Here is a 17,101-nt window from a genome sequence, read left to right as displayed (position 1 = left end):
GTGATGCCAGTAGTGTGTTGACAAGCCAACTCGTTTAGTGGCAGCATGAAAAGTGATGGTCCTTGTTTTGCCTGCTGCATTTATAACAAGCTAATTGGACTCCTTGGCCATTCAGTCCCTGGTATGCATGATGTGATGGAAATCAGAATTTCTCTTGCCAGATCATCCAGGGTGTCCACTTGATCTCGTGACAGGTATATGAGAGAAAACTAGAGCATGAGTGGTTGTATTTTAAGGTACAATTCCCTTAAGAAGGAATCTCATGATTTTGCTACTTCAGAAGCCAAGCAAGGGGAATTGGGGTGAGTAAGTGAGCTGGTATTGCTGTTGGACCAGAATCCCTGCAGCTGGTTTAACTTACTACAGTACAGCAAATCCTACTCCCAGCGCAACTGACCGTGCCTCAGCCCTCTGGCTTTTGAGCAGAGGCGTCTCCCAAAGCTCTGGAGAAGCTGAAGGCAAGCTACAGCAACCCTGAGCTGAACAGCAGCTCCAACCCGGATGAAAAACTGAGGGCAGGGAGAAGCAAACTGCTCCTGGTGGTAACCATGAGTGCTTCCCATGTGCGGCACCAGTGTTTCAAATGTGCTCCAGACCAACATGTGGGTCCAAGCTCATGCTAAATATTCCTGCAGAAAGGTAAACCATGCATCACCTCGTAGGCTTGGGCTGAGCAACTTCAATGCCTCTTTCTGCCCTTAATTCCAATTTAAATCCTAGCTACACCTTTCAACGACTTGAGGTCAGTCGTCTGGTTGTCACTTCCCTGTACATTCCCGTGGTTGGAAGACAGTCAGGTCAAGCAGAGGTAGAAGGTGCGTGCACACTGTGCAAGTACTGACAGGTTTTCATGCAGTGGAGAGAAGTCTTGGCTGTCTGATGAAAATGCAAAATTGTGTGATTTGGTAGTCTCATCCTAATGCCAAGCAACAATTGCATAGGAAAAAAATTAAAATAAATAAAATAGGTTATCATTGTTGTGAAGAAAGGAAGCCTGAGGCACTCGTGTCAAATGGTGTCACTTCTCAAAGCAGAGGGTCTTCTCTAATGACTAATAGAATAATTGGGGAAGTCATTACTTGAAAACCAACAGTTGTATTGCTCAGTGGTGACACTCTGCTCTCTCTTTCTGTGTTTCCCTTTCAGATTGTGACTTAGATGTGATACTTGGCTTTGATGTTACGAATGTCGACCCCGGTCAAAATATATTTAATTTCCAGAGAGGTCTGGAGTCCAGAGTTGAGTCTGTGTTGAACAGAATAACGCAGATGCAAAAGATCAGCTGCACTGGCAACCAGACACCCAACGTCAGGGTATCCATCATGGCCCAGGCTCGGGGAGGACCTGTGGAGGGACTGGACTTCTCCGAGTACCAACCTGAGCTCTTTGAGAGGTTTCAAGGCATGCGCACCCGCGGGCCCTATTTTCTCACAGCAGATACGCTGAGGTCCTACCTGAACAAATTCAGTTCCGTGCCCTCTGGTAGCACCAAGGTAAGTCAAGACCAAGGCCACTGGGATGGTATTGGCCAGGAAAGCTGACTTCTGGTGTATTTTAGTTGGCAAAGCAACTGTAAATTCATAATAAATAAAATAACTACATTTATTAATGAAATATTTTTTTGCAGCCACTACCCATGATCTTGGCTGCAAACTCTTGATTTCCAGATTTTCCCTTTTTGTGCTTTAGGAATGAACACCTGCATGGTACAATGTACTGAAATGTACCAGAAATAGAAAGCTTCATGGCCTGGAAAGGGCGTAGCAATTCCCCTGTCTCCTCTCAGACAAGATGTCCATTGGAAGAAAGCCCTTCAGGTTGAAATATTCTGGATCCTGACATAAATTTGTTTCTCTCCCAGGTCGTCATCCATTTTACTGATGGTGCAGATGACTCGATAGATCAGCTGGAGACTGCTTCATCTGCTTTGCGTGCAGAAGGTAACTTTTTTATACTCTTCAAGGCAGTGGTTCTAGTCCATGTTCACATGTGGCCCATTGTACCACTATTTCTCATGGATCCACCAGCTTTTGTTAGTAATGAACAAGGATTTCATTAATTCCACATGTGCTTGTTGTTCTCCATCGCCTTCCTGTGATATTTAGCTCCCTGCTGGCACCTAAACTGTGGGTAACATGCACTGAATGTGCTTGAAGATGTTCTTGACTGAATAAGGTCCACTGAAGAGGGGGACAATGACCCATCCTTAGAGAGAGGGTGTGCAGGCTCTGTAGAGCACCTCACCCCATCACACAGCCCTTTCTGCTTCCTCTCAGGTGCCAACGCTCTCATCTTTGTCGGGCTGGACCGTGTGAGCAATTTTGACAAATTGATGCAGCTGGAGTTTGGTCGTGGGTTCACCTACAACAGACCGCTCGGAGTTAATCTGCAGGACTTGGATTTCGAGCTGGCAGAGCAGCTCGTAAGTAATTTGGCAGAGGTAGCACTGCCTTGTAATGCTGGAGGAAAGCCAACGGCTGGATCTCCTGCAGGGCTGAACTGTGGCTGAATTACACCCTCTTGGCTCTGGTCCTCTCCCCTCCCTACCTCACTGACGTCAGCTCTTTTTACAGATGCCACAACAAATAAAGTTAAGAGCAGATCATGGTGCTGCCCAGTCTTGTACCGCTCCTGGAGAAGCTGTACTCTAGTCGAGGCTATGGCACGTTGAGCGTGATGGGATTAGGTCAGATGGGACGGGATAAGATGCCACCACAGCTGCTGTGCCAAAAAGCCAGCCCTCCACCTATATTTATACCATATTTTTTTAACCTTGTGGGTAATGCACTGTCACGCCTTGTCAGTGCTAAATATTCTGCAGAAGCACTGCTTTCTAGGTTTAATTTCCCAAATGGATACATTGCCTTTTAACAAATTAATTATCTTCTCTTCTTCGTAATTTACTTCCCTCCCATCTACGTAGTCCCTCTTGTTAACTCTTGTTGAGTTAATTTGCTATCAGTCTTAGTATGTCCAGTTCCTCCCAACATCATATCTGCTACCAGCATCATTAAGCTCCTTTTCCAGTAGATTTAATAAGATTGGTCTTAACCACTGATCCCTGTGGTAACCTTCTCCACAAATCAAAGTGCAGCCACTTGGGAGTGAACCTTGGTTTTTTGGGATAAGAGCTGGTCTTCAGCCCATCCCCAAGTAATTCAGTTGCCTAGGAAAATCTTTTCGAAATGTAAATGTGCAAAGCTGGCAGGAAACGTTTGCAGCCAGCAATGTACTTGGCAAAGAAAGTGATTTTTTTTTTCTTTCTATTGGATGATGCAAAACCAAGCTGGGATTTCTCTGAGTCTGTATCTTTCTTTTTTTTTCTTTTTTTTTAATTTTTTTTTTCCTCTTTTGCTGTGTGCTCGCAAATTGTTCTCAGCCTGTGGGTTGCTGGTGAGCTACTCACTGCAACGACTTTGCCGTGGCCTATTCCACAGCCTGGATTTGTGTCTTTGGAGATGAGATTGCTTCAATAACACCACTCTGGGGACTGTTCTACTACTAAATGTTCTCTATGAATTCCACCCCATGCAGTTTCCATTTAAACCCTTGCCTCTGGTGTCCAAAAGATAGTGTTGACTGCTGCTTCCTAACCACACAACCTAACCGGTTTGCCAACACACACCTCCTTCTCCTCTGTTGTGGGTCTTTCAAGGCTGGGAGACCCCAAAATGCTGCTGGACCAACGTTATGCTTGGCACAGGAGCAACTGCACAGACTTCAGGGTTTGCAGGAGTTATGGCATTGGGTCTCTGCCAGGTTTCTAACACCTTCCCGTTGTGTCGTGTGCATTTTGCTGCAGGACAACATCGCAGAGAGGACGTGCTGCAAAGTGCCATGCAAGTGTGCAGGGCAGAGAGGGGACAGAGGTGTGTCGGGTCCCATAGGACCAAAGGTAGGTCATTTCATCTGGAGATGAAAGGTCCCTGTGCAAGGTCAGTGCCCACCACGGTGGTGATGGGTGGGTGACGTGCAGGCTGTGTACGTTGTAATGGGTGCTGTTAACGGGGAGATCATCTTCACCTACTCCTCATTTTAAAACTGGTTCTGGGTCATGTACAGGGGTTGAGAGCTGCTGCTCTTCCTTTTCCTCAAAGCTTCTGTGTTGTAAAACAACCAAGAGGTCAGGGATGAGTAGCTGGAAGGAGGAGGTGAAGAGTCTTGTGAAACAATTCAGGGATGTCAAAGGGAGATGTTTCCCTCATTAACTTGTTTGCACAGATGACCAAGCAGCTGCTTTGTGCAAATCTAGGGAAATCTTGGATATCAATTTAGAGGGAGATCACAGAACTGTGGAAGAAATGCAGAATCCTCTTTGTTGTCTTCTAGGGTGCCACAGGTGATCTTGGCTATGGAGGCTATCCCGGTGATGAAGGAGGACCGGTAAGTAATTGCCCCTGCTCTGCACTGTACTGTGGAGGAGCGCTGTACTGCTCAAATTAGGAACCTCACCATAGTGAAGCATTTGGAAGATTTTTAATTAAATATTTTCTGCTGGGGATGTGGGTGTGGATTAGACAAGAGAGCAAGCAGAACTTTGTGTTTCACTCACCTACTGGCCTGAGTTGCTGGTCCTAGTTGCTCCTGGGAGAAGGTCAGTAAGGAGCTCCTTGAGAGCTGGAGAAGGCATGATGAGAGGAATAACACCCGTTATTTGATGTAACCTGGCTCCGTGCTATTCCTTCAAGGCAGGTGGGAACGTTGCAGTGGGTTCCAAACACCTGTGATTATGAACACAATAAAATCCCCAACTTCATTAAAATGGCTTGCCTATGCCAAAGTTCTCCCTAGCAAATGCAGCTGAAAGATCTGAGTTAGTCCAAGAATAGGACCAAGAAGGGGTGTTTCTATCCATCACAGAGGCAGACAATGTGAGTCCCATGACTTCTTACTAGCACTGTTTCATCCAAACTCTTACTTCATGAATCCCATGTCACCCCTGGAATAAACAACTACCCACACATCACACCCAGGAGGTGAAGCTGAGGCCAAAGGGGCTGGCGATGTTCATCGCTTTTCCAATAGCACAGGCAGGGGCCAAATGCTGCTGTTGGATATCGCGTGCGATGCAATGTTTTACTGGGGCTTTAAGGTCAGGATGGGATTAGACATCTATGCAGAGGCCTGAGGGTTTTTGTCTTGTCAATGTATTTTTGAAGGAGAAGTTTTATAAAGCTCTTTTCATAGCTGAGAGTTTGGGAACGAAGTTTCTCTCTCAGTGATGAAGACTTGCAGTTGGTCTTTACATGAGGAAGGTTTGTGGGCAGGAGATGGTGGGATGGCCAGGTGTTGACCTTTCAAAACCTGGTGTTCTGTTTGCTCCTGTTCTTCCAAGCCATGTCCTACACTTGCTGATGCATGCAGTTAGCTGAAGAAACATGCTTAGCAGGCAAATTCTGACCATTGCTTTTTCCTCTCCATGAAACAGGGTGAGCGTGGACCACCGGGTATGAACGGGACACAGGGTTTCCAGGGATGTCCTGGGCACAGAGGAACCAAGGTAGGTGCAGAAGGAGCTGACTTGGAGGAGACCCAGAGTCCAGATGGTGGGAGTCCACCAAGTGAAACTCCTGCTACTTTAGGATGTCACTCAAGAGCCGCCAAGTCCACTCCAGTTGTGATGTCCACTTGGCCAAGCACCAAGGCTTTCAGCAGGTGTCATGGCTTTGGTGTTGCTATGAAGAGCTAAAGGGCAGCCCAGTGACCCAGGCTCCATCTGTAGACAAGGCTGATTTATTTTCTGCAGTCTGGCTCTAAGGGAAAGATGTGTGAAGAGATGGGATTGTTCTTAACACCAAGAAGTGATGTGTGCATGTCTTGGCCCAGGGTTGGGAGGGGGTGTGGATGGAAATCTGCTGCTGGGGAGGAGGGAGGAAAGTCAGCCTGCTTTAAAGAGGAACCTTGAGGAAATGGTTCAGGACAGCAGCTGTGCCACAAGCCAGAAAAGGTGGCGAAATGTAGAATATTTATGGGAAATATTCAGTGATATTAAGGGGATGTTTCCTACCGTTTGCTCTGAGCACAGGATCCTCTGACAGGGAGCAGAAGAGTGCATGAACTGAGCTCGTTAGTTGTAGCTGAGATACTGAGCTTCTTTAAGAAGCTGTCCAGTCTTGGACAAAGGCACTGAGACTGGATCTGGATTCATATAAAAATGGATGCAGGGAGGGAAAAAAAGCCATTGGAGATAGAGTTGTGGCTAAGGAGTCAGCTGTTTTATTGGATGAGGTGGCTAAACCCCATGATGTATATATTTTGTCTTGGCATGAGTGTTGAGGAGGCAGCTGAAGAAGATGATTGGCATGAGAGAAATAAGGGAGAGTCAAACCCTGGAGCAGCAAGCTCTTTGGTCCTGGCTCTGGGTCTGCCATCAAGCACAATTCCCCTTCACCACTGCTCCCCAGGGCAATGAACTGGGCAAAAGTGGAGTAACTCCCTTTTCTGATCTCTTTTAGGGTTCTCGGGGATTCCCAGGAGAGAAGGTATGTTGCTATTTCCCCATGCCATGGCAGTGAGGGTACGGACGCATCAGCATCCCCCTCCTCGTTCTGCTTTCCCTTGGTGAGCATTGCCCCTCGCTTCTCTTCTGCAGGGTGAACTGGGAGAAATGGGATTGGATGGCATTGATGGAGAAGAGGTCAGTCATTTTAATTACTTTTTTTCCAACAAAATGCTTCAGTGAAGCATCTAAGCAGTGCCTTGAAAGCGGCAAATATTCTAACATATTTTTCTTCTTCAGGGAGACAAGGGTTTGCCAGGTTCCTCAGGAGAGAAGGGATACTCTGGCAGGAGGGTAGGTTTTTATCACATTTACAATGGGGCTAAATGATGGTGAAAAGGTGAATTTGAGCTAGGAGAGGGGGGGAAAGTCATCACTCTTGGGGCTGAGGACCTGTGCGGAGGTGCACAGCAGCAGAGATGTTTTTGGCAGGCAAGGGCTGCTCTCACTAACGCTCTGTCTCTTCCCACAGGGTGATAAGGGAGTTAAAGGTGAACGAGGAGAACGAGGTGACCGTGGGCTCCGTGGAGACCCGGTAAATATTGCTGAGGCATCTTCTTGATTTTTCCACCCACTTTCTGGGGGTCATCAGCAAACAGGTGCTGAGACTTTTTAAATGCCACTTCATAGTGGCAGGTCCAGCGACAGAGCAAAGACTTGGAGATGACATGTGGGTAACACATGCCTCTAGATACCAACCTGCCAATCACTCTTTTGTTGTATTAAAATTCCCTTTCCCTCCTCTTCTTTCATATTATTATTTCTCAGTTGAAAAGCTGTGTCCATCCAAAAATGTCAATAATACTTCAACTAATTCAGTCAAAAAGAAAGAAAAAAGGCAAAGAAATGCTGGTTCTGAGCTAGAGCAGAGCAGATTATGGTGTCAGACTTTCATGTCCCACTTACACAGATGTTTCTCATTGTTCTGTTGCTTTCAGGGAGATTCAGGAGCTGATAATACTCAACGGGGATCCAGAGGCCAAAAGGGTGAAATTGGACCAATGGTAAGGTTTTTTTGTTGTCTTTTGTTGGTTTTTATTTTTTATTTTTAAAATTTTTACAAAAGGATGGGACAGAGAAAGTAAGAAAAAAAGATGATGCCAAAAAGATGCAAGTTTATTAAACTCATCATGCTTTGTCAAACGGAATATTTTTTCCACTAGAAAATGTTGTTGATTTGCAACCAAAACTTTCTCTGGGACGATGTCAGTTTAGAAAAATGTTCTGTGTAAAAAAATAAAAAATAAAAAAATGCTGGGTTTTAAAAAAATTATTATTATTTTACAAGGCCTTTTGGGATATTGTCACTGAAAACAACTTTGTACTTGGAAATTAACTTTATATGTTCTTGCAGTCATATACAAAAGCAGAGAGCTGTTTAGATGACACCAAATCTGAATGTCTTGATTCACCTCAAACCTTTGGGAAGTAAAAACAAAACCTTACATGGTTCTTGGAAAATTTCAAACTCCATTTATTTTCATATCAGCTCAAAATAAAAATGCATCATAAAAATGTCAGAAGGTATTTCCCAAAGAATGGGGATGTTGGCTCGTGTTAGCTCAGAAACTTAATGGAAAGTCTCTGTGAGTTGTTAGAAGGATTTCCACCAATGTGGGAATGTGGAGTAACTTGTGTGAGAGTGTGAAAGGACCCATTTTTTTGAGAACTGAACCTATTTTCCAAATGCCTGTTGATCTCACAGCTCTCACTTGTGTTTTACTTTTCCCTTAGGGAGAGACGGGACCAGTGGGACTGGGTGGCCAAGATGGTGCTGTTGGGAGGAAGGTGAGCTGCCAGACCCGCAGTCAGCAGGGGATGAGTTTAGATCAACAATAACTTTTTCCCTCCTGCTTTCCCATGTATTTTGTTTCACAAATGTCACGTGTTCAACAACAAAACCAACCCAACCAAAACTCAAAAGGAAAGATGCCTGGTGGTTTGCTGGCTTGTCTAGACTTTAAAGGTCTCATCTTAAATTTATTCCTATGCAAGTAACTGCACTCAGATCAATGGAGCTACACTTGATTTACTCTTACTTTAAAAGGCAAAAACCAAATTGCAGCTGGTGTAGGTGGGACATCTACGGACCATGGCACACTCCTGCACGCATGAGGGAGAAACTCATCTATGTGATGGAGTGTTGGGGGATGCAAGGAAGAAGCAAACACACCAAAGTCGGATTTAAGAGAGCCGATTTAAGAGAAACGTGCTTACATATTTGTGTAACAAGTCTTATGGTTTCTTCATTCACAGGGTATGACAGGACGAAGGGGACCCATAGGAGTTAAGGTACATGGTGATTGGGATGACACATGGGGCTTCTGTCATGCTGCTGGCCAGGCAGCCACAGCACCCAAAGGGATGTGCCAAAAGAAGAGATATATGGGCTTGGCTCTCCCTTTCTGCCTCCTCTCTCCTCCAAATTTCCCTCCTCCTCCTCCTCTGGTTCATCTCCCTGTAAGACCCTTGCTGGTCTCAGTGCAAAACCAGCCATCCACATGTCTGGGGCTGCCTGTCCTCTGCAGTGTTCCCTGCTCAGATGCTTCATCTCCATGAGTTGCTGGAGAAGCGTAATGGGGCCAAAGCATAAAGGAGATTGATGCTTGTTGATTGCAAATTACCAAACACATTCCGTGCTCATTCTCTGCTGAGAGAGCACCATATTCTACAGTAAAATGGCTGTTCTTCTCTGCCCTTTGTGCCTCTGTAAAGCAGTTTTTCCCATGTCCTCAGATCTCCTTTCCCCCACCATGGTATTGACCATGTCCATCCGTGCTAACCTGTGTTGTCCTGTTTTGCATTTCAAGGGTACCAAGGGCTCACTCGGTCAAGCAGGGCCGGCAGGAGAACAAGGCATGAGAGGTCCACAGGTCAGTCAGCTTATGAGCCTGAGAAGGCAAAATAATGTCATCTTTCGTGTTGTGGTCGCGTTATTTCATCGCAACTGCTCCCTCAAGAGTCTCAGCAGCAAGGACTCTCGGGTAGCACTGGTGTGTTTCTGCCCGTGTGCTTTGACACAGTCTCCCTTTTCTCCCCACACAGGGTCCTCCTGGCCAGCTTGGTACACCAGGCATAAGAGGAGAGCAGGGTGTTCCTGGACCTAGGGTAAACCCTTCTCCTTCTTCTCAACCATTGACCCCACTGTGCTTAGCAAGAACATCTCGCTGAGCTAATAATATGCATCTGATGTGTCTTCCCACTTCCCTCTCTAGGGCTCTAACTCTGTTTCACTCTCTGTACTTTTCCAGTACAATCCTGCTCTCAATTTATGCTAAAAATTTCTTGATCAAGAGTTACCAAAGAGAAAGAGTTAAAAGTGACCACAAAGGGATCAGGACTTCAGCATTCAGCCCATTATATTTTGTGATGTTTCAAAATTAAAGAAGATCCCTGAGTGACTGGTGGGGCGTCCTCTGTGACATTTCAGTCTCTGAAGCCAGAGCGTGACCATCTCATATGGTTGCTGGGGGTCCCCCATGCATTTATTTCTCCCTCCTGCTACATACCACGGCAAGACTCATGGCCATAAAGCCAGACAGATCTTGCATTTCCCCATCCTGACCAGGACTTAGACCTTTCTTACACTCTTGTGAGGGTTTCTCTTGGGACAATATAGGTTGCTGTTGCTATTTGAATTCATCTGACCCGGTCCTTCAACATTTCTCAACCATGAATTAGACTTCTGAATTTCCTAAGGTGCTTTGAGAGGCACCAACCCTACTAATCAATACATTATTTCTGTGGTAAACCAATCCCTTGGTTTCTGGCACCCAGTTTTATTGACATGTTGCCAACTATTTCTATTCCAGGCTGGTGGTGGACCACCAGGAGTCCCAGGAGAGCGGGGAAGGATTGGTCCCCTGGGACGAAAGGTATGTCTTCATGAGCATGGGGCATCAGCAACTAAAACAGCAATTAAAAGTTTCTGGATAGGAGTGAGCTTAAAAAAATACTGGAGATCAACCTCTTGGAGCAAAATTAGCTCATCTTCACTGGATTGCACAGGATGGAGTAGAGCAAGGTCCATGCTCTGCTTGTTTCATTAGGGTCCCGTTTCATTGACCAGAGAGGCAAAAGTAATTGTGTAACTGAGATTCCCAAGTAATTTTCCAGGGCAGATTCTCAACTGATGCCCACATGGGAAGGTGGTTGTGTTGGATCTCTCCAGACCCTCCATATGGTTTTATCTCTTCAGGTTCACACACACTGTTTCATTTTCCTGGCTCCTCCATTGTCCATTTGCACTGGCAATATCCCCAGAGCTTGGGAGCTTCTGTTTTTACAGTGCTTATAAAATGCAGACACCAATAGTACCATCCTTTGGTGGGAGCTGACTGGTCTCCCATGTCCCATTGCTCAACTTTCTTGAAATCACTCAAGGTCCCACTGAACACCAAGGACGTTTGTAGTGTTGCTGGCCATGTAGGTCCAGCCATGAGTTTCTGCTGTGAGGACCACTGCAGACTGGTCTGTGTAAAGAAACCAGTGCTGATGGGGTGGGAAAGGCTCAGAGTTACCTGGGGTTTCAGCACATGCTTTAACAGATGCTCCTGTTTTCAGGGTGAGCCTGGAAACCCTGGACCCAAAGGGCCAAATGGACAGCAGGGCCCACGAGGAGAGATGGTAAGTGTGGTTGCCTTTAAGGATGCTGGGCTGAAAACCTTTTCCTGTGGCAAATGGACCACAGCCCTTCATAGCAGAGAGTTTACCTCCCCTATGGATTTTGCATCCTTCATAGAATCCTTTGCTTGGGAAAGACCTTTGAGATCATTGAGTCCAACCATACCTGTCCACTACTAAACCATCTCTCTGAGCACCTCATCTACCTATCTTTTAAATACCTCCAGGGATGAGGACTCCATGAGAGAAGGAAATCAGCCTTATGACTTTCTCAGGCATCAGCACAGTTGGTAATGGTAGTTCCCTTGAGGAAGTGAACTATATTGACTGGAAAAGTGACTTGTAACCTCTCTGAGATGGGGCAGAGGCTGTCCAGGGGATTATTAGCAAGGTACAGTACAGGGAACAGGCATCCTGTATGGAGTTACTTGGTCTTCTCCTGGCTCATTGCATGAGGTGTGGGTAGACACCCTACTCAAAAGTAAAAGAGGATGTATGGACTAAGTAAGGAGGATGTATAGGCGAAGTAAGCCCTTTCATGGGGCCTGATTCTCACTATTCTGTCTAGTGAGGGGCTAACTGAGGAGCAAATGGCTTGTGTGGAGTAAAGGAGGACAAGATTAGGTCAGGCACAGCTCTAAGTACATCCCAAGCACTGGCTGACCTGAAGAGTCTCCTCCTAACCTGCTTCCCATCTCTGACTTCCATCTGGATTTTACAGGTCTTATGTGTATACTAAGCAGGTTTTAATTCAGATTTGTAGTTTTGACACCACCCTTTTACCTTTTTGGTTTTTTTGGGGGTTCTTTGGTTTTTTGTTTTGTTTTGTTTTTTTTTTCCTGGCAAGAATTTAATCTATAGAAGGATTTCTCCAGGGTCTCCAGGGGCATCAGTGGATTCTTTGTATTGATGTTGCTGGATCTGTGAGGTTTAAGCTATTCACATATAATTGCATATTAATGACCTTGGCTTTCCAATTTTAGGGTGATGATGGACGAGATGGAATTGGTGGCCCAGGTCCTAAAGGTAGAAAGGTAGGTGAAGACTCAGCATGGCCATTTACCAACATGAGTAAACAAGGACAAGGAAGTATTCAAGGTCTCCAAAGCAAATGGGCAAGGGCAGAGCCTGAGGGAAGTCAGAGAGGTTTCATACAGGGGTACAAATATGTGAACCCTGGTGAGAAAATCAGACAAGACTCTTCAAACCTTTCCCCTCTGCTTTTATCTTAGTTTTGTCTACGTAAATCAGCTTCTCTGAGAAGGAGACATAATGTTTTTGTACCTTTTAGCCAGAAAGCACCATGAATGTCTGTGGGACTTTGAAAACAATATGCCGGCATCTCTGACAGCTCCTCTACAGTTAAAATCAGCCTTAAAGGAGTAATCAGACCTTAAAAAGAGTAGATGAACACTTTTTGTTAATCGTATGAGGAACAAAATGAATTTGCAGTCTGTCTCTCTTTTTCCTCATCATTTAATTCATTAAGTTGCTACAGACCTTCCTGCAGAATCAGATTCATTTTCTAAAACTCTATATTCAAATAAACCCTTCTGTTGTTTCAGGGAGAACGTGGCTTCATAGGCTACCCTGGGCCAAAGGTATGGTGCAGCCCGTGAGCTATATATTCATTTTCCAAGCACTGTAGCTGTTACCTATGGTCCTGTGCAGATTTAGAGCTACTGTTTGTTTTTTTCCTCAACCAGGGTGGACCTGGCGACCGTGGTGGTGCTGGAGGCCTTGGCCCTAAAGGAAACAGAGGTCGCAGAGTAAGTTGGACCATGACATAATTTTTCCCCTCTACATGAATGACTTGAAAGATGTGCTCATCTTTTCCCCTTAAATGTTGACTCATGCTCCTGGGAGACCTCCTGAAGATGTTAATGGAGAGGATTTCTTTGCTCTCTCTCTCTCTAGGGAAATGCAGGAGAACCTGGGACACCTGGACAGAAAGGAGAGGTTGGATACCCTGGACCATCTGTAAGTGTTCACTGCATTGCTGATGGAGCCTCTGGTATCCCGCCTTGGAGAGAGTCCTGATTGCCTCTCTGAGAAATGTAGTGGTCCCTATTAGTGCCAGGGGTTGAAAAATACACCCACGCCTTTCTGCTGCTAATTTCAACTTGGGTTAATTCCTCTTTATTTGTCTTGGATGTGTCTCTAATTCCTAACTAGCTGTTTATTATTGATAAATATTCACCTGTGCTCAAACCAGAATGCACAACAGAAGGAAAAAGTCAAGAAAGAGGCTCTTCTCAGGCATTCAGATTTACACATGGCAATACACCACTTAAAGCTCCTTCTAGGAAGTTCCCAGCTCTTTATCATTGATCACTCCACACAGGATATGGTCTGTGACCAAATCTGACTGGCACACAGCACCCTAGAAAGGCCAAGGTGACTTGGCTTGCTTTGCACATGAACCTAGAGCATCATAAATATCCCTTTTGGGTTTGGTCTCAGCTAGGCTTACTCCTAAATAATAATTCAAACTGGGTTCATGGGGCACCCTGAAAATGCACATTGCACTCAATTTTCTCTTCTCTCTCTTCTCTCTCTTCTCTCTCTTCTCTCTCTTCTCCTCTCTCCTCTCTCCTCTCTCCTCTCCTCTCTTCTCCTCTCTTCTCTTCTTTTTCTTTAACAGGGACTTAAAGGCGATAAAGGAGAATCCAGAGATGTAAGTGTGGCATCTTTATCTCTTGTTTTGGAATGCTCTTTTGTTGGTTGTATCACATATATATATATATTTGGGTTTTTTTTTCCCTTTCTCCTTCTCTTTTGTTTTATTTTCCAAAGCAATGTGCGCTTGTGCGGAACATCAAAGACAAATGCCGTGAGTACCTCAGGGCTTTGCCAATTCCCTGTCACTACCCTGGTATGTTCATCATGTTGCACAAATGGCACTGACCAAGCTGATTTTTTTTTCTCTCTCCATGTTCCCCACAGCTTGCTGCTACGGTAAGTCACCTTCAGTTCTCTAAACCCCAATGTGACCACGTGTCAGAATTATTTCCCTCCCTGTGTACATGGTATGAAAGGTTTACCCCATGGTCCTTGCACCTTGACAACTATTTGGGGTGTTATTTGTTCCCAATGCACGATTCTTGCAGGTCCCAAGGAGTGCCCTGTCTTCCCAACTGAGCTGGCCTTTGCTATTGACACCTCCTCAGGTGTTGTGAGGGAAGTTTTCAACAGGATGAAGCAAACTGTGCTCAGAGTGGTCAACAACTTAACCATCGCTGAGAGCAACTGTCCTAGGGGTGCTCGGGTGGCCCTGGTCACCTACAACAATGAGGTCACCACAGAGATCCGCTTTGCTGATGCCAGGAAGAAATCGAGCCTCCTCCAGCAGATCCAAAACTTCCAGGCGACCTTGACAACAAAACCACGCAGCCTGGAGACTGCCATGTCCTTCGTGGCCAGGAATACCTTCAAGCGTGCCCGAAGTGGCTTCCTTATGAGGAAAGTGGCTGTCTTCTTCAGCAATGGGGACACAAGAGCTTCCCCACAGCTCAACGACGCCGTGCTGAAACTCTACGATGCTGGAGTCATGCCAGTGTTCCTTACCAGCAGGCAGGACCCAGTTCTCACCAGAGCTCTGGAGGTTGGAGTCACTCACCCTTTCTTTCCTTTTCTGCTCATGATCTTAGTCTGGTTTTCTGGGGAGATGGATAATGTTGGCTCCTACAGGCAGTGGTTGGCTTCCACAGACCTTTCAAGTGCTTAGCACTGAGAAAGCATTGCTGGCCAAACTCACCCAGCATGTCTATTAGGAGGGAAATCCAAAACAGAAACACTAGTGTGGTTCTGATAAGTCATATTTTTTCCCAGAACATGGTCCCAGGGTACCAGGTGTGGTATGAAATGGTCCTTGTAGTGAGAAAGGTCTGACTGAGACAGCGAGGCAAAGCTAGAGTAGAGCTGGCAGAGAGACAGTGGAAGTACTGAGATTTAAAGCAACAAAAAAGCCCCAGACGAGCACCTTGAGCACTAGTTCAAGTGCTTGACCCTTTTCTTGGAGTTTACATCTCTAAACTAGTCCCACTAACTGATGTCAGGGGCATTAGGTTCCTCCAAAGGGGATCCACCAAAAGCAACGTGCTGAGTAGAGAATCCCTTGGAGTTGTGGGTTGCCCTCCTCTCCTTTGAGCTGAAAGTAACAGAAGGCAGCATTTACTAACAGTAACACCATGGTTTTTCTGTTTGCATCTCACCAGATCAACAACACAGCGGTTGGACACGCAATTGTTCTTCCAGCCAGCGGCAGTCAGCTGAATGAAACTATCCGGAGGCTCTTGACTTGTCACATTTGTCTGGGTAAAGCATTCAAATTCTCCTTTAGACAGTGCCAAATCCTTCTGGTCGTGCAGCAGTCGTTTGTCAGTGATGCAGAAGGGAAACCCAGTTGGGAGTCAGCCCTTTTGCTGCTGAAGAGAAGGGATTCACGTTCTTCAATTGAGCAAGAAACGTTGGCGTTGTCAATGAGGTTTGCTGTTGAGCATGAGTGTTCTCCACTTTGTAAAGAGAAACTCCTTTTTTTTGGCTGGTTCCCATTTTTACCGCCCAAATACCGATAGCTAAGTGCTGTAAAAGATGGCCTCCTGCCATTTCTGACAGAGCACTTGAGGGATCCCTTTGGACAAAGGAGATCATAAAAATACTAAATGCATAACTAAATGTGTTGTGGGATGAAATGACTTTCATGTCAAGTAATGAACCAGTGAACGTTCATGACTTGATAATAGTATTTCATATGACACAAGAGATATTGACAGTGGCAAATGAGGGTCATCTTCAGTTCCTCCAGGTGAAACCTGCTGTATTTCTTCCCTAGATGTGTGTGACCCTGATCCCATCTGCGGTTTTGGTAGTCAGAGACCTGTATTCAGAGACAGAAGGGCAGCCCCAACAGATGTAGACACTGACATCGCCTTCATTATGGATAGCTCGGAGTCCACCACCCCTCTGCAGTTCAGTGAGATGAAGAAGTACATTTCCCACCTTGTAAGTAACCTGGAAATCAGCTCTGAGCCAAAAGTATCTCAGCACCATGCAAGAGTGGCAGTTCTCCAGCAAGCTCCTTATGAATATGAAACCAACTCAAGCTTCCCACCAGTAAAAACTGAGTTTTCCCTAACTGATTATGGATCCAAAGAGAAGATCATCAATTACCTTCACAACCAAATGACCCAGCTCCATGGCACAAGGGCTATAGGAAGTGCAATTGAACACACAATGGCTCATGTTTTTGAAAGTGCACCAAACCCTCGGGATCTAAAAGTCATAGTTCTGATGATGACTGGAAAAGTGAATAAAAAAGAACTTGAGTACCTGCAGAAGGTTGTTATTGGTGCAAAATGCAAAGGGTACTTCTTTGTTGTCTTGGGCATTGGCAGGAAGGTGAATGCGAAGAATATCTATAGCCTAGCCAGTGAGCCAAACGATGTGTTCTTCAAATTGGTGGATAAACCAGGAGAGCTTCATGAAGAGCCTTTACTACGCTTTGGGAGACTGCTGCCATCTTTTATCAGAAGTAAGTATGACATCCTGGAGCTAAAGTGTTATGGAAGGGACAATGTGTGACCTCAGAGGTGTCAGTATGTCAAGTTTGGTCTACCTGCCTGTTGGTCGGGTGAACTGTAGCCTGATCACCTCTTTGGGTGGTGGAGTCCATGAGGTGTTAGTCTATTTTTATATTTGCTGTACTGTTCAGTCTCTTTTGTTGCTGCTCGTAGGTCTGCCTAGTTGAATGTGGATGGGTTTTGTTCACTTTGCCCTCCCCAGCACATCCCACACAGTCTGTTGATCTGCCAAGTAGAGTCTACACTTCTATCTGGTTTGACTTGGTCACCATGGACACGTGTGGGATCTGACCTAATCCTGCCTGGCTTGCCAGTCACATCAGCATGTCCCATAGGGTCTGGTCTCTTGTTCCTCTGCAGCCTAGCAGCCTGCTAGCCCTCCCCCCTGAGCTCCTTG

The 17,101-nt window shown here is 45.6% G+C and overlaps 1 protein-coding gene across 1 annotated transcript in view; it reads left to right on the top strand.

Moving 5' to 3' along the window:
• The window catches only part of COL6A3 (collagen type VI alpha 3 chain), a 55,488-nt gene that overhangs the window by 23,647 nt on the left and 14,740 nt on the right, over positions 1-17,101 (top strand). The window contains exons 11-37 of the mRNA XM_010178342.2: positions 1,147-1,493; positions 1,862-1,940; positions 2,277-2,422; positions 3,803-3,895; positions 4,330-4,383; positions 5,429-5,500; positions 6,456-6,482; positions 6,593-6,637; positions 6,740-6,793; positions 6,972-7,034; positions 7,438-7,503; positions 8,234-8,287; positions 8,756-8,791; positions 9,310-9,372; positions 9,545-9,607; positions 10,312-10,374; positions 11,063-11,125; positions 12,106-12,156; positions 12,688-12,723; positions 12,829-12,891; positions 13,040-13,102; positions 13,767-13,799; positions 13,919-13,955; positions 14,069-14,080; positions 14,233-14,726; positions 15,340-15,439; positions 15,957-16,655. Coding sequence (XP_010176644.1) covers positions 1,147-1,493; positions 1,862-1,940; positions 2,277-2,422; positions 3,803-3,895; positions 4,330-4,383; positions 5,429-5,500; positions 6,456-6,482; positions 6,593-6,637; positions 6,740-6,793; positions 6,972-7,034; positions 7,438-7,503; positions 8,234-8,287; positions 8,756-8,791; positions 9,310-9,372; positions 9,545-9,607; positions 10,312-10,374; positions 11,063-11,125; positions 12,106-12,156; positions 12,688-12,723; positions 12,829-12,891; positions 13,040-13,102; positions 13,767-13,799; positions 13,919-13,955; positions 14,069-14,080; positions 14,233-14,726; positions 15,340-15,439; positions 15,957-16,655 — 2,976 coding nt within the window. The remainder of the gene's footprint in view (positions 1-1,146; positions 1,494-1,861; positions 1,941-2,276; positions 2,423-3,802; positions 3,896-4,329; positions 4,384-5,428; positions 5,501-6,455; positions 6,483-6,592; positions 6,638-6,739; positions 6,794-6,971; positions 7,035-7,437; positions 7,504-8,233; positions 8,288-8,755; positions 8,792-9,309; positions 9,373-9,544; positions 9,608-10,311; positions 10,375-11,062; positions 11,126-12,105; positions 12,157-12,687; positions 12,724-12,828; positions 12,892-13,039; positions 13,103-13,766; positions 13,800-13,918; positions 13,956-14,068; positions 14,081-14,232; positions 14,727-15,339; positions 15,440-15,956; positions 16,656-17,101) is intronic.

This window comes from Antrostomus carolinensis, unplaced genomic scaffold (genome assembly GCF_000700745.2).
Source record: "Antrostomus carolinensis isolate BGI_N321 unplaced genomic scaffold, ASM70074v2 scaffold15981, whole genome shotgun sequence".
NCBI classification, from domain to species: domain Eukaryota; kingdom Metazoa; phylum Chordata; class Aves; order Caprimulgiformes; family Caprimulgidae; genus Antrostomus; species Antrostomus carolinensis.
This window is presented reverse-complemented; position numbering and strand designations above follow the sequence as displayed.